At 35.8% G+C, this 15,677-nt stretch overlaps 2 protein-coding genes and 1 pseudogene across 6 annotated transcripts; all 3 read right to left on the bottom strand.

The window, feature by feature from the left end:
- Positions 1 to 1,824: 1,824 nt before the first annotated feature.
- On the bottom strand, positions 1,825 to 6,705 carry LOC120249604 (annotated as a pseudogene).
- On the bottom strand, positions 6,639 to 8,886 carry LOC120249605 (SPX domain-containing membrane protein OsI_17046-like). 3 transcript variants are annotated; one of them, XM_039258177.1, is made up of 5 exons: positions 8,432 to 8,886; positions 8,046 to 8,350; positions 7,680 to 7,843; positions 7,420 to 7,610; positions 6,639 to 7,345 (listed from the first exon to the last, which is right to left on the bottom strand). In XM_039258177.1, the coding sequence occupies exons 1-5, from the start codon at positions 8,734 to 8,736 to the stop codon at positions 7,204 to 7,206; spliced, it is 1,107 nt and encodes a 368-aa protein (XP_039114111.1). In that variant the 5' UTR covers positions 8,737 to 8,886; the 3' UTR covers positions 6,639 to 7,203. The 3 variants fall into 3 exon arrangements, with proteins under 3 accessions (XP_039114111.1, XP_039114110.1, XP_039114109.1); XM_039258175.1 differs by having other exon boundaries at positions 7,225 to 7,345; positions 7,420 to 7,548; positions 8,432 to 8,762; XM_039258176.1 differs by having other exon boundaries at positions 7,420 to 7,843; positions 8,432 to 8,762.
- LOC120249603 (ataxin-10-like) lies at positions 8,745 to 11,624 on the bottom strand. 3 transcript variants are annotated; one of them, XM_039258172.1, is made up of 4 exons: positions 10,979 to 11,624; positions 9,449 to 10,269; positions 8,980 to 9,083; positions 8,745 to 8,886 (listed from the first exon to the last, which is right to left on the bottom strand). In XM_039258172.1, exons 1-3 carry the CDS (start codon positions 11,556 to 11,558, stop codon positions 8,982 to 8,984), a joined length of 1,503 nt encoding a protein of 500 aa, XP_039114106.1. In that variant the 5' UTR covers positions 11,559 to 11,624; the 3' UTR covers positions 8,745 to 8,886; positions 8,980 to 8,981. The 3 variants fall into 3 exon arrangements, with proteins under 3 accessions (XP_039114106.1, XP_039114107.1, XP_039114108.1); XM_039258173.1 differs by lacking the exon at positions 8,745 to 8,886 and having other exon boundaries at positions 9,408 to 10,269; XM_039258174.1 differs by lacking the exon at positions 8,745 to 8,886 and having other exon boundaries at positions 9,001 to 9,083; positions 9,403 to 10,269.
- Between the last annotated feature and the right edge of the window lie 4,053 nt (positions 11,625 to 15,677).

Raw genomic sequence — 15,677 nt, 5'->3', positions numbered from 1 at the left:
CATGCATATCATAATGTCCACTTGCCGACATACATCTTTGAAGTGAACCAAGAAAAGTATATAAGCCTCCATCCTTTCACCCCTTCAATACCGTCATACAACCCTTGGAGATTTTCCACAATCCATTACTAAAAATAACCGCATAACCTGCCTCATCAAGTTACCCCGCCGAAATAAGATTCTTTGTTATCTCGAGAACATGCCTCACATTAGTTAATGTATGCTCCTTCCCATTTGCTTGCTTAATTATCACATTACCAATGCCCAAAATTTTACAAGCACGATCATTGCCAAGGTAGACATTACCACAATCAACCTCTTTATAAGTGGAGAAAAATGATCGATCCGGACATATGTAAAATGAAGTACCGGAGTCCAACACCCAAGTATCTATGAAAGAAGATACCATACAAGCAATGCTTAATGTGACTCCATTATCACTTTGAGATGCCATGCTTGCTTCACCATCAACTTGCTTCCCCTTTCGCTTGCTCTTCAAAAGATTACAATCATTCCTCATATGATCTTGTTTTTTGCAATACCAACAAGTAACAACCCGGCCCCGTGACTTTGATCTTCCCTTTGCTTGTGACTTGCCCTTACTAGCCAAAACATCATCCCTTTGTTGAGATCTTCCTCTTTCACCGGCCGCTAGTGTTTGACTTGAGTCACTAGACATTTGTGAAGAAACCCTTCTAGTCTCCTCACTACTCAATGAAGAAACAACATCATTCAACTTGAATGTGTTCCCCATTCTATTTGCCACGGTAGTAACAAGAGTATCCCAACTTGGAGGCAAAGAGCTTAAAAGTAGCAAGCATAAGACCTCTTCATCAAGATTTACCTTTAGAGCCTTTAATTGTGCCACAATAGAGTTAAACTCATTCACATGCTTTCGCACCGTGACACCATCCTTCATTTTCAAAAGAAATAACATCTTCATGGCATGCATCTTATTGATACCCGATGGTTGCTCAAAAGATTGCTCTAAAGTACTCCAAAAGTTCATGAGCGGTCTTACATTGATAAACATCAAACAAGATGGATGGTGAAATACATGGTCTTATCACCGACAAGCATTTTCGATCAAGAACCTTCCATTGTTCATCACTCATAGATGAGGGTTTAACATCATTCCCCAATAGTGGTAGATCCAACTCCTTATAGAACAGATGATCCTCCATCATTATCTTCCATGTTGGCTGATTGTCCTCCTTGGGCTTTTCAAACTCCATTGCCTTATCCATTGCTATGAAATTGAATCACCACCAATACAAGCCCTAATTATTTCAATACAAGCTTAGACAACCTCCACAACCCTAGAACGAAGCTCTGATACCAATTGTTGCGTGTGAGGAAGCGCGGAACTAGTGTGGCAATTCATCGAACACTTGGTGTGCAGTATCACAATACCTAGCAATCACACAATGAATGAGCAATGCAAGGATAACATACAACCAATCTCACAAGAATAAAGTAAGAGACACCAATTTAACGTGGTTCAGCTAAGAACAAGCCTACATCCATTGGAGAACAATGCTTCACTATATCATGGGGGAATAACAAGAGTACATAGTACAAAAAATATGCATAAAGCCACAAGAGGATTACCAAGCTCTAAAAACTAGCCTTACCTCAAAACAAGGGTCTTACCTTGCTTTAATGAGATCAAGCAAGAACAAGAGCTCTCCTCTACACCACTCTTTTCACTCTCCAAATATAAGAGAACTCACCCTCTCTATCTTTCTCTCTCTTTTTCTCTCATTCTCACAACACCCAACAAACATAACCCTATATAAACAATAGAGCAATCTAAACCGTTGGATTAAAAGAGATCAAGATTTTGCTTCATCCCAAGGATATCAAGCCAATATTTAACAGGCAGACACTTCCAAGCTTTTCATCTGCTCCACTGCTTTTGCAATGGCTTACGGCGTTCTTTTCCCTGGTGGCACCTTCGATAATTGCCTGATCTATATAACACATTATTGTTTGTTGTTACTTCTCAACTTTGTTTATTTGCAACTTTCATCAATATATATATATATATCTTACCTGAGGTGAAACAATGCCAAGATTTGGAGTAAAATGAGACGGTTGATCAAAATGACCGGCAAAATTGGACCCGCTGGCCGCCTCGATGTAGCTATCGAACTCGGTGATACCGACAACTTGAAGAAGTGAAATCTCAACAGGCAGAGGAGAGGAATGTAGATGGCATTCATTGGGTTATCAGACATTCCTTGTCCAACCATGGGTTGATCCAAAAGTACATTAATACCAAAACTTTGTAGGTGTTCCTTCGGACCAATACCACTAAGCATCAACAGTTGAGGGCTTCCACGAGCTCCCGCTGATACAATAATCTCATTCTTTGATCCTTTGTTCAAATAAGCTCTATGCATCACTCCAGCTCCATCCCAAAACGCCACTCCATGAGCCATCAGTCTTGGTCTTCCTACATATTTACATTACTCACATCTTAGTATCTTACACACTGTCATTATTTTGCAACTAATTAAATTTACTTTATCAATATATATACCTTTTTGCGGAACAAAATCTTGGAGACAGTAGCATAAAGGATGACAGTGATCAAGGGGGGATTAGCATACTGGAGCAAGTCGGCGGCGGTGTGTTGGAAACCATCCTTGTCAAAGATGGTACCTCCAATCTTAGTACCATACATATGATCAAAAGTGAAGCCATTGTAAGGCTTCACTCCAACTTCCAATAGTCCATCTTTAACAGCAGATTGCCATTGCAGCATGGGTGGCTCAAAAGCCACCACCTTTTCAACCCATTGGTAGGACTCATTCACAAGCTTGCTTTCCCATCCGACTTGCCAAACATAGTCGGGGCTAGCACGGGTGTAAAAGCCGGCGTTCAAGCAGCTACCGCCGCCGAGGACACGGGCCCGGGCGCTAATAATGCCGTCTTTGGAGATGAAACGTTGAGAAGAGGAGGTGTCACTGAGAGTGTCGGCGAAATTGCCGAGGTTGGAGATGTTCTTGTTGCCGTAATGGGCCAGGCCGCGCTCGAGGAGGAGGACTTTGGATGTCTGGGATAGGGTGGCGGCTAATGGGCAGCCGGCGGTGCCTCCTCTGATGATTATGTAGTCGTAGTATGATACTGGTGGTGCTTCTGTTGCTGGTTTCATGAAACTGTAGTTTGGTGCTATGTATTTTTTATATGTATTTGTATACATATAACAAGCATTAGAGTAAGAGAAATATATATTGTAGTAGTTAATAGATGTTAACCTTATGATAATGTGCATGCAACCAAGTGAAAGTACACTGTATTTTGAAAAGTATATATAATGGAAAAATAAAATAAAAGGAACATGCTCGAATGTTTTATAAATATGTTTGTTTATATAATTTAAAAAAATAATGGTTTTTTTAATTAAAAGATAATTTAAAAAATTTGATTATTATTAAAGTATTCTATACCATTGTTGAGCCACCACCATAACTATTATCTTACATGTTCCTTTGCATGTTCCATTAACAACTTCTTTATAAAGAAGGTGTTTGTCGAATTATGTTTTTTAATACTTTAAATTTTATTTATAGTTGTTTTGATATGCAAAATCACTGAGACATAAATATGTCAACCATATATAAATTTTAAATATTTTTCAATAAAAACAATATATCAATTAATTTAGTGGAAATTGCCAAAAACACCTTGTAAGTTTGCAATATTGTCAAAAACACCCCGTTAGTTTTGCACTCCTCAAAAACCCCTTCCTTTTGAATACAATGATTTTTTAAACCCCCCAAGCATCTAATAGTGATTGATAGAGTTAATTTGGAATTTTTTGGACGAAATTGTCCCTTGCGTGGGAAGTTATGGCAAGTGTGACAGGGTTTGACTATAATGCCCTTGGGTACAATGAGTTTCTATTTGAAAATGAAGCTTCTATTTAAAATATGAGGTATGAGGTTCTGTTTAAAAAATGAGTTTCCTGTTTAAAAAATGAGTTTTCTATTTAAAAAAATGAGTTTTTTGTTTAAAAAATTGAGTTTTCTGTTTAAGAAATGAGTTTTCTGTTTAAGAAAAGAGGTTTCTGTTTAAAAAAATGAGGTCTCTGTTTAAGAAATGAGTTTTCTGTTTAAGAAATGAGGGTTTTGTTTAAAAAAATGAGGTCTCTGTTTAAGAAATGAGTTTTTTGTGGTGTATTTATCACCCCCAAAATCTCTTTATTGCAGTTGGACTGGGCCAGTGAGACAAAGCATGCGGCTCACAATCACAGTCACGTTGCATGAAAAAAATGGGATTTCATGTTCGAGAGAAAAAGGTCGACCTTCGATGCCTTCGCTCGACGACGAGGAGCATCGCGGTCTTCCCCGAGGTCAACGACGAAGAAGATGAAAGAGATGAGGTCGACGACGGTGGAAGGCGATGAAGACGAAGACGAAGGCGGCGAGATCGAACCCTCGTCGAGCGCCGCTTCCTCCCTCCGTTCCTCGTCACCGACTTAGGCGCATGGATCGAAACCCGGAATGATCCCTAACCCTAACCCTATTGTTATCCATGTTGCGGTCTTCGCGATCGAGAATGGTTCCGCTTTCAAGTTCGACTCGTCTTATCCGAGCGTCGCCACCGAAGACCTCACCACTCCGACCGAGGAGCGTCGCCAACCGGATCGCCAACGCCGATAAAGATTTCTCCTTTAAGACCCCAGCACGAGCGGGCCCCGTCCGAGATCGCTCGCCCGGATCCGGAGCTCGAGCACTCAGCGTTCGCGCTGAGATCGTGACGATGAGATACTCAATGTCCCTACTCGATGAGGTCTCTGTTTAAAAATAAGCTCTCTGTTTAAGAAATGAGTTCTCTGTTTAAGAAATGAATTCTCTGTTTATATGCTTGTTTGTCTTTGTTTAACTATCGATGTTTACATTTAATATATTGCGTTTATGTTTAAAAAAGTGCTTAAATATCGTTGTTTCTATTTAAATATGTACGAGTGCAACCTTTCGATGCCTTCGCTCGACGACGAGGAGCATACTGGTCTTCCCGAGGTCGACGAGCGAAGAAGATGAAAAGAGATGAGGGTCGACGACAGGGGAAGAGCGATGAAGATGAAGGCGAAGACGGCGAGATCGAACCCCTCATCCAGCACCGCTTCCTCCCTCCGTTCCCGTCGCACGACTTAGGCGCCCATGGATCCAAAACCCCGGAATGATCCCTAACCCTAACCCTATTGCTATCCATGTTGCGGTCTCCGCGATCGAGAATGGTTCCGATTCAAGTTCGACCCGTCTTATCCGGCGTCGCCAGCAAGACCTCACCTACTCCCTCTGCAGGGAACGTCGCCAGCCGGATCGCCAGCGCCCTATAAAGATTTCTCCTTTAAGACCCCACACGAGTACGCCACCTTCGAGATCGCTCGCCCGGATCCGGAGCTCGAGACTCAGCGTTCACGCGAGATCGCGACGATGAGATACTCAATGTCCCTACTCATACGAGGTTTCGTTTAAAAAAATGAGGTCTTTGTTTAAAAAATAAGCTCTCTATTTAAGAAATGAGTTCTTTGTTTATATGCTTGTTTGTTTTTGTTTAACTATCGATGTTTCGTTAATATATATGCGTTTCACGTTTAAAAAAAGTGCTTAAATATCGTTGTTTCATTTAAATATGTACTGAGTGGCCAAGATTAATTGGTTTTTATATACGAGGATTAATTTATCATGTAAATATTTGTTTTTCTGTTTAAATATTAATGTTTTTTTGTTTAAAAAAATGAGTTTTATGTTTAAAAAAATGAGGGTTTATGTTTAAGAAATGAGTTTTTGCTTTAAGAAATGAGAGTTTCTGTTTAAGAAATGAACTCTTTGTTTAAGAAATGAGTTCTCGTTTAAAAATGAAATTTCTCTGTTTAAGAAATGAGTACATGCAAAAGGAATCGAAAAAGAATGAAAAATGTGTCAAAAAGGTTTAAGAAGCGATGATGAAATTTCATAATGCAGGGGTAAAAAGGAAGTGAAACAATAAAGGAAGGGTTGTACGAGGTATGCAAAAACTCACGAGTACGTTTTGGGAAGTTTTTGAAATTATCAAGGGGTAAACAGTAATTTTCCCATTAATTTATTGAAAAAAACAGTATAAGAAACAAATCCAGATAAGAAATAATAAAATGATATCATGTTTCCAAGATTCTGTTTTTCCTTTTTATTAGAAAAAGGAAACTCGTTCTAAAATTTTTGACAGAGAAAGCCAAGTCTTATATGATGAAGAAAGGAAGCTCAGTTCTGAAACTTGCTGTCATTCAACCAAGTTCCCTTCCAAAGAAACACACACACTCATACATATATGCATAAAAAATTTACTACAATTTAAACTAAGTTTTCGGATAAAATCACTTCTAATTAGACTTGGTCCCATTTTCTCAAGCAACTAACTTCTCTTAAAAAGTGTGAGACAAGGAAAGAGGCAGACATGTATGCTCTATATATATATATACATAAACACACATATAAGAAGACAAAGTTACATTCCTAGCTAAATGCTAACTTCTTCAACCACTTCCTCTCATTCAGTTAAGTTTTCAGAAAGACCAAAAAAAACAGCAAGAAAGAGTTAGTTATCTTACGAAGTTCAGCGTACGATAAACTCAAGAAGCAAAGAAATCCAACAAGAAACAAAGCACTCCTCCACATTGAACTCATCATCATCATCATCTCCACTGCTTAATGTACACCAGAGACCATAAACAAGAATATATAGAACAAGAACCAATTAAACAAAGAAATAAACTTGCCTCAATCGCAGCTCAACTCTCAATATATAAACCTCACACTTTAATGAATTCCAGGAAACACAAAGATGTGCTCCGAAAGCTCGCTATCTATTAGACTTCAAACTCCACCTACCTACTTAATTAGCTTCTAGATTTCATCAGAACCACAAGTTTATGAACATTAAGCTTTAATCTCACCAGACTCATATAAAGATTAAGGTTCTTAAACACTTCATGCATGCACTCAGCATGAGAATAACCACCAACCAACCTTGTTGCCTGGATTTAATCCCTTCTCACTTTTGTTGCTCTGCCAACAGTGTCACAATCATCCTGGCATGACCAAATCAGTCATGAGTGGGGGACTATTCATTGCTGCACCTAATATGTCTTTGCATTTACATAGCAACAGATTAAAATATTCTTTGTTCACTGAGTCTAGAATTTCTGATTGTTTATTTACTTTCAAGAACTTCAGCAGATACAAATGTAATGAGTGCAGAAGATATGTATTGTGATACAGAGTATGGGCCTGTCACTCTGAAGCTTAGAATTACACCAACTAATAACATGATTTCTGAAGCTAATAATATTTGCCTGCAAAAAACATCTATAAGTGACTTTATGGTTAAACAAACTGTGAATTTTGAGAGAGATCATATGGTACATACCTGTCCTCAAAGATATTGGTCAGGTAGCTTCCTACAATGGCATTTACTGGAAGAACAGTAAGACAAAGGACTGCTAGAAATATTGCAACTGAGCTGCTGGGCCAACTGAAGTAGAATGTTGTTATGACACTTGATTCAGCAAGCAAGATTTCCATTGCATATTTAAGCATAAAACATATCAACAGTTGAACCTTGAGAGAATGAGAATCCAGGATTATAAATATGTCTATTTTTAATGACTGGTTTGAGAAATTGCAGACCTTTACAGATGGTGTGAGCAGCTTGTAAGCTGAAGAAATTGAACTTGCAGGTTCATGGGACTTGACTGAAGCTTCTTCACTCTCATCATAATCCCGTTCATCTTCTTCATCGTCTTTTGATTCTGAAATCAGCAGAGATTGTACAATACCATGCTCTGATTGTCCTGCATTGAGCATAACATGAAGCTCAACACAATTGCTTTATTTATAGTCGATAATATATATGATAATAACTACACTTTCCCATTTATTCAATACACTTCATCTATTGAGCAATAAATCTTTGACGATAATTTTATACAGTTAATCTGAGTAATCTATCTAGTATATATGCTTAACAGCCTGTGAAAGAAAGAAAAAACATACCGACAACACCTGAATCCTGAGGAAAATGATTCTCTTCAAAGTCATGAACTGGTTCTTTGAATGAAATCCACATCCAAATTAGGTATATTAACCAAGCAACAGCCATAACCCACCCTGGTAAAGTGTTTTTATTGAATGTCAAAGAGTAAATCTTAAATTTAGTTTGAAGTAAGCCTGCAAGAGCAGGACCACAAGCCATTCCAAGAGCGCTGGCACTAACAAAACCGGCAGAAGCCTTCATTCGAAGTTTCAGCAGTACACAGTCACTGATATATCGACGATTTACTGCCCTTGCAGAGTCTAACCTGCAGGAGCGGAATGTATATGTAACTGTATATGATAGTCATAAAAATGACTCAGAAAGATCAAATTTTATGCTTTCTCACCCACATAGAAGACGACCGATGATCAGAACTGCAATTGAACTAAGATCATAAGCCAAAGCGTATAACAAATTGCCCAACAGAAGCATAATACTGCTGAATATCAGAGGTTTGAAGTATGACTTGTTTGACCATGCACTGAAGTAAACCGAAGAGAAAACTTGAGCAACAGCCATTGATCCAATAATCACACCACAAACAGTTGCAGGAGCTCCAAGGCTCAATGAGTAATCATCTGCTGTTGGAACAACAATGTATGTGTTCACCATGTATAAGAAAGTGTTTGCTAAGTTTAAGAGGAGAGACATAAAATGGTATCTTTGATCATCATCATGATCATCAGTTGCACAAGGTATGTCTTCTTGGACAATTAGAGCATGTTGTCCAAGAAAATGAAGGAAACTTGTGGAATGTGTTAGCTTATCTACTGATGCATTTATCAAGTCAATGACAGGGTCCTGCAATGCACAAGCAAACTCTTTGTAAATACAATACAAGAAATCATTAGCCATAAGAGAAAAAAAAATGGTAAGAAATATAACTGAAAAAACCTTTAGAATAACAGATGGTTGATCATAAATGGACAATTGCTTCCTTGACGATCTTGAAGAAGTGCGAGATTGCGAGATAGGGCTCCAACAACAGCTCCTATTGCCTGCTCATCCATGCAAAAGAAGTTTCATTAGCATCCAAGATCAACAATCAGAGGAAAAGTGTTGAGGTTTTCCCCATGAGCAGCTGTATAATATATCGAGAAGGTTGCAGATAAATTGAAACATATCGGAAGTTTTCAACAACCAAAGTGTTGCAGTAATTCAATTATTCACAACCAACCAAGAATTAAGCATGAAAATGTTCATCAGCTACCAACTTTACAAGTTATATCATCTCAAGAACTTCAGAAATGATTTTTCAGTCAACTAAAACAAAATTCTAAGTGATGGTTTTGGAAATATTTCACAAAAGCAACTTGCATTACGAAATATTTATCAGCTTCGGGCGTTGATTTCTTTCGTCTACCTCCACCCTTAACCCTAATTCAGCAATTTCGGTTGTGTTAACAGTTCCCTGAAGCTCAAGTTGAGCTACTTCCCGCTGATTTTCTGTATTTCCTTCCAGTAGATTCCTTATTGCCATTAGTCCCCACTCTCTCAAGAATGGATTGTCTTCATCAACGACACACTGCTGTAACAACAATGGAATGCCATTCTTCCGCCTGATCTCATCTTGAACTTGTTTCCTTCGGTACAAACAGTTGCTTATCACAGAAACAACATCCCTTCGGAAACCTTTATAAGGGCAGACCTTCAATGCATCAGCCATGGTGGGCATCTGGCTAGTTCCATTAGCCATTGATTTTTTTATGGTAGACGGAGGTTCAAGTTCAGAAAGAAAGCATAAGAGAAGCTGTAGCAACCCCGAAGAGATCAATGAATCAACAGAAGCATTTGGCGCCGATAGAGGATCATCTGATGCACATATATCTCTCAAAATATTAAGTGCATATCCAAGAACATCAATTGCTGGAGAACCTGTTGGTAGAGGAGAGTTTCCTCGGTGATTAAAATTCACGGCACAAGAAGCTTCCTTCAGAACTCTTAAAACACTAAGAGCGAAACTGTCTGATATTGTGAAGTCATTTGGCCTCTCACTCAAGCAATTTGATATAAGGCGCAAAAGAAATGCTTGTTCTCCGGAAAATACAGTGTGTTCATCTCTGATGTCATTGCAGCTATTGGAATCACCAAACTGGCCAAGCTTTTGGAACAACATAAAGAAATATTGTTCCTCAATGCAGACTTTAGAAAGAAGCCATTCCAGCCACTCTTCTTGATGTCCAACTGCAGTCAAATTTAGATTGCTCTTAGTAAAACTAATGTCATATGAGAAAGCACAGTACTTTTCTGTTATGCAAAAATAACAAGGTCATCTCTTTGAAGACATGACATACATCTAATTTTATTTGCACAGGACAAACAAAGAAAAGCCTTGTTGTGAAGTAAACTTAAAGAAAGAATAACCCACACAGAAAATTAACTACTGCAAAGACTATCCTGAACAAACATCACACCAAAATTTCAAATATATATATATATATATATATATATGAAAACATCAACTGAAAGGAAATTATAACCACTCTTCTCATTATATCAACTTTATGTAAATCAAGATGCTACCAAGAACAATCTGAAAATGGTACCAAATAGAAGAGCATAACTATGAATTGGGAACTAAAGAATGTTGGAAAGATGATGATAATTGCAATATCATAAGATGATCATAACATTTAAAAACATCATTTTTATCTTTCAATTTTCAGAAACAGTCTGAAAAAAACATCATAGAAACATTTAAAAAGGAATAAACAATGCATGTTCTTCAATGGAAATCAATTAAATCAGTCATAAATTTCAGTTACACGAAATCAAGCACGCAATTAGAAGAAACAAAGCTCTAAACAGATCTCGCAAACAGCCAATAGGACAACATATGTTAAAAATCAAAGTTTTCTTCTTCGATTAATCATGAAATATTAGCAACATGAACCTGTGCAAGCCGTAGTGATGATCTCGATGAGTATGGGAAGCCCCTTCTCATCCTCGCATAGCTCTCCCAGTCTCCTCCTGCCACAATCGGCTGAGCAGCAAGTGTCCAATAGCATACAAAGGGGATCCAAAATCCCTCGATCACGGATCCGAGCAAGCTCCAGGAACCCCACCGGGAAAAGCCGTGCCCAGACCTTGGCTCGGTGCTCCTCGCCGGCCAACGCGACGTTACAAAGCACCTGCAGCCCGACCCGAACGACGTCCGGAGGAGATGAAAGGACGATGGGCAAAATCAGGTCGGGGCCGTCGAATCGAAGGAAGGCGTCCTGGTTTGCGGGTTCGCCGGCGCAGAGGTTTCGGAGGAGCCGAAGGTGGGGAAGCAGGAGAGGAGAGGAGGGGGAGAGGCCGCGGAGGGTTGCGTCTAAGGTTCCGGTGACGGCGAGCCGGCCACGGCCTTCGAGTGTTCTTGAAGCTTCTAGATGGGATTCTAGTGTCTCTTGGTCCATAGGGAAGTCGTAGGGGTTTTGTTTGAGAGAAACTGACTCAAGTGCAAATATACAAGTTGATGGGAGTTTTTCCATGGAGAGAGAGAGAGAGAGAGAGAGATGCAGGGCTAGAATTTCTCTGGTTTGCTAGGGAATGTTTGGTGAGAGGCAATGACGCATTTCTATGTAACGAGATTATCATAATAATATGAGTGTGAATGTTATATAATTAAAAATTTTGTTGTAATTTAATATAATCATGTTGAGAACTCTTGTTACCGAGACATGGTAATTAATTTGTTAAAATATATAAAAAATTATAAGATTACCATGGTAATCTAAGGGTGTGTTTGTTTAGGTGTATTTGGTTTTACATGTATTTACAAATCCTGATGTAATTGAGATTACATCACAATAGTTTTTTTGGTGTATTTGGTTTTACGCCCAAATTGGGCGTAAAACCAAATCCTGTGAGTTGAAAACCAATGTATATATATAAATACATGCATACATACACATACATGTACACATACATATACATTTATATATTTATATAAACATATACAGGTACTTTTACACATATACATATACATACTCATATACATATATGTATATATACATATACTTATACATACATACATATATATATATGTATTCATATACGTATATATACACATACATATATATACTCATATACATATTTTTACACATATACATATATATCCATATATGTATATGTATATATGCACATACATATATGTATACATATATTTATACATATGTATATACTTGTATACATATATGTATATGTATATACATATACTTATACAGCTATATATATACTTATATATGTATATGTATATACATATATATACATACATATACATGTACTTATACCGATATATATTTATATACATATATACACACACATATACATGTACTTATACAAATATATATACTCATATACATATATGTATATACACACACACATATATATATATATATGTATATTTATACATATATATACTCATATACATATATACATATATGCATATATACACACATATACACATGCATTTTCCAATTACAGATTTACAAATCCTTTCAAACAAACATAAAATTTTATAATACAGTAATTTCAGTTACATCTAACCAAACACAAGATTTGATTGCACTGTATTTTGAAAACCAAGTATTTTTAATTACATTGTAATTAGAAATCCACTGCATTTAGAATTACATACAACCAAACGCCCCCTAAGATAAACACCAAATTTTGTGATAATAAAATTATTATTTTTATAATAGTATTTATAAGTTGGTAATGTGATATTATCATCTACATTACCATCGGTGCAATACCAAACATAGTAATATTTTTAGATTACCACGTAATACATAGTAATTTTTCTATATTATCGTGGGAGGTTGGAACTTGGCTGAGTGTGTTTGCCATGTTCTTTATCTTCAACTTGTGTGCACAACCAGCCAAAAAGCTTTCAAATTTTTTCAAGATTTTTTTATTTTTTATTTGTTTACAGTCACACTGTACTACCACCCTTGTTTTGCCACCACCATCATTTCTGTCAATTATTTTATGCTCATCTTAATAATTTTTATTTTTCTAATGTTTTGTAATGCTAGTGGCTGATTTGTTGTATGTTGTAAATGTGAAATTTTTCCTTGAAATAAATTGTTTTTTATATTTAGAAATTTTTAATGATTCTTGATATTTGGTCCATTGACTTAGTATATAAATATATATATAGAGAGAGTATATAATAATAACTTAGATTTTATGCTGAAGTAGTAGTGGTTTTAATTTTAGATTTTATGTTGTTAAGTGAGTTGGATTAGTTGGATTCAATTACTTTTTTGGTTTTATGCTCATATCTTTCCACTTAAATTTTAGTATTACCTTCATCTTTTTTTAAGGAATTTTTCTCTTGGATCCCATGAAGCATTTATTTCGAATTAAAAAACCCAATAAATATATATTTTTTATTTCAAAAACTCTGGTTTATAAAAATTTAAAAAATCTAGCTAGTTGTAGTTATTTTTTCCATAATTATTAATAAATATAATAAAAAACTAATAATTTTTTAATCTATTGATATTAATTTTTTTATAAAATATTTATATTTTTATTAAAAAAATATCAATATGATGAGGTATTAACTTTTTTTTTAATAAAGTGAATAAATTACAAATTCATAAAAAAAGGAGTTGAGGTATTAACTGACATATATACATATCTTTAATGTGATTTATGATCCATTTATATTATTGAATAAATAAATATAGTAAATATATTAAATGAGTTGTAAAAATTTGTGTAAATTGTGAAATAAATTATTAAATAAATTGGATCAGCATTAAATTCATTTCTTCTTCTAATTACTTTCTTGATATTTTTTTTTTTACTTTTTATTATAAATATTGGTAATATGTCAATACATTATTGGATTTTTTCCCCCACGAAGCATCACATTCAGTCCGTGAGTTCTTCTGATCCAGTTAAAATGAATATGTTATATAAATAATTTATAAATGGCAGTATTAATTGGGTTTAAAAAAATACATTTTGAAGTAAATTTTACATGATCCACAGGGTTTGAATTTAAGGTCTTTAATTTATTAAATAAATCACATTCATGTCAAAAATAATAAAGCCAGTCAAAGGTAATCCAATACAAGGGCCCAACTTTAGAATTTCTTTAAAATATTATTAAATTTTTTTCTCCAAATACTTCACTATCCCATTATGAGTCTTTATCATTTCACAATTATATCATGAATTATTTTCTTGAAACTCTTTGTCTTTTAGTGTAAATTTTATTGAAATATTTTTATTTTTGTTTTTGCAAAAAAATTATATTCTTAATTGACAATTTTTTATATTTAAAAAAATTGAATAAATGACAACCCGAATAAATTGATTATTTTTTCATACACTACCACTTCGTCACAATTATTTAGTCACATTTTATTCAAACCTTAAAATATCATATATCTCACTATTCCTTAAAAATCTTTGAAGAGTATGACATTTTAACCTTCACCCCACAATAAAAAGACTCTTAAGGTCTCTTAATTAGAGCATTCACTTAGAATATTTGGTTAGCCAGAAATGATTACATTTTTCAATTCAAATATCCTAACTTGCATTTGCCTGTTTTGAATATAAGTTTGATTTTTTCTCTTTCGAGTTTCAAAAACTTTGAAAACAAAGGATAAATATTGGAGTCATCTTCTGTTTACCTACAAACGATGAGCATGATCTTGACACCCAAGCATGAGCTCTAACCACATCGGCTAATTCCTTTCAGTTTTTGGGAAAGAGGAACGGGGCGAACCCACTAGAGACCCAGGGACGTGCACAAACATTGGTGGAATAAGTGGGGACAGGGCCGCGCTCATGTGGGCGCTAGAACCACCCGTACACAACTCCCAGAAATGTGCCCTCAGCCGAGAATCGAACTCTCACCACTCGGTGAGAACTCTATCGGCGACCCGTGTACCAATAGACCCGAAGGTTGTTGGCAAAAATGCGCCAAGTGGGATTTGAACTTGTGTGGATCAAGAGATCCCAAACCTTATAAATAAACCCACTAACCACTCAAGCACACCCACATTTCACTCATTTCAGTTTTTTCCCTACAATCTATTGAGAATAGATCTTTTCTTAGCCTAAAGGCCTATGTAGTTTATGTGTTTGTATGTTGGTTTTCATGTTTTCACTCCCAATGGATGTGTCATTGTGCGATATTTGTTCAACTGTGACGTCAATGTTTTACTTTATTTTCTTTCCATAATTATTGTTTAATATAATCATTTTATTATTATTATTACTATTATTATTATTATTAGTAGTAGTAGTAGTATCTTCTCCATTACACCATTCTTTCGAATTTTTGTTTTGTAAATTTAATTTATTAAAAAAAATTAATTTAATCCTTCTTTTGCCCCTTTGAACTCTAAGTGGTGAACCAGACAAGCATTTAGTTATACAAGGATAGTTTGACAACCAGTGGGACATTCTAAAGTAACCTTTTACCAAACTCTTTTTCAGTGATTCATCATCAATAATTTGAGAGGGATTGCACCTTTATTATTAATTTATTTATTAACCAAAAATTATATATAATATAATACGCCATCCAATTGCAAACTAAGAATTTAATTACCCACGCGCCTTATCATGTAGGCCTTGTG

This window comes from Dioscorea cayenensis, chromosome 19, assembly GCF_009730915.1.
Source record: "Dioscorea cayenensis subsp. rotundata cultivar TDr96_F1 chromosome 19, TDr96_F1_v2_PseudoChromosome.rev07_lg8_w22 25.fasta, whole genome shotgun sequence".
Taxonomy (NCBI): domain Eukaryota; kingdom Viridiplantae; phylum Streptophyta; class Magnoliopsida; order Dioscoreales; family Dioscoreaceae; genus Dioscorea; species Dioscorea cayenensis.
This window is presented reverse-complemented; position numbering and strand designations above follow the sequence as displayed.

Bases quoted from the DNA above. Each gene is read 5' to 3' on its own strand.
- LOC120249605 (XM_039258176.1), bottom strand. From the start codon at position 8,736: ATGTCTCTCCTCTTAAACTTAGCAAACACTTTCTTATACATGGTGAAC. The intron at 8,351-8,431 runs GTGAGAAAGCAT...CCGCTCCTGCAG, and splicing joins ATCGGTCGTCTTCTATGTGG to GTTAGACTCTGCAAGGGCAG. The intron at 7,844-8,045 runs GTATGTTTTTTC...TGCTCAATGCAG, and splicing joins TCAGGATTCAGGTGTTGTCG to GACAATCAGAGCATGGTATT.
- LOC120249603 (XM_039258172.1), bottom strand. From the start codon at position 11,558: ATGGAAAAACTCCCATCAACTTGTATATTTGCACTTGAGTCAGTTTCT. The intron at 10,270-10,978 runs GTTCATGTTGCT...ATTTGACTGCAG, and splicing joins CATCACTACGGCTTGCACAG to TTGGACATCAAGAAGAGTGG. The intron at 9,084-9,448 runs GTAGACGAAAGA...ATGGATGAGCAG, and splicing joins AATTAGGGTTAAGGGTGGAG to GCAATAGGAGCTGTTGTTGG.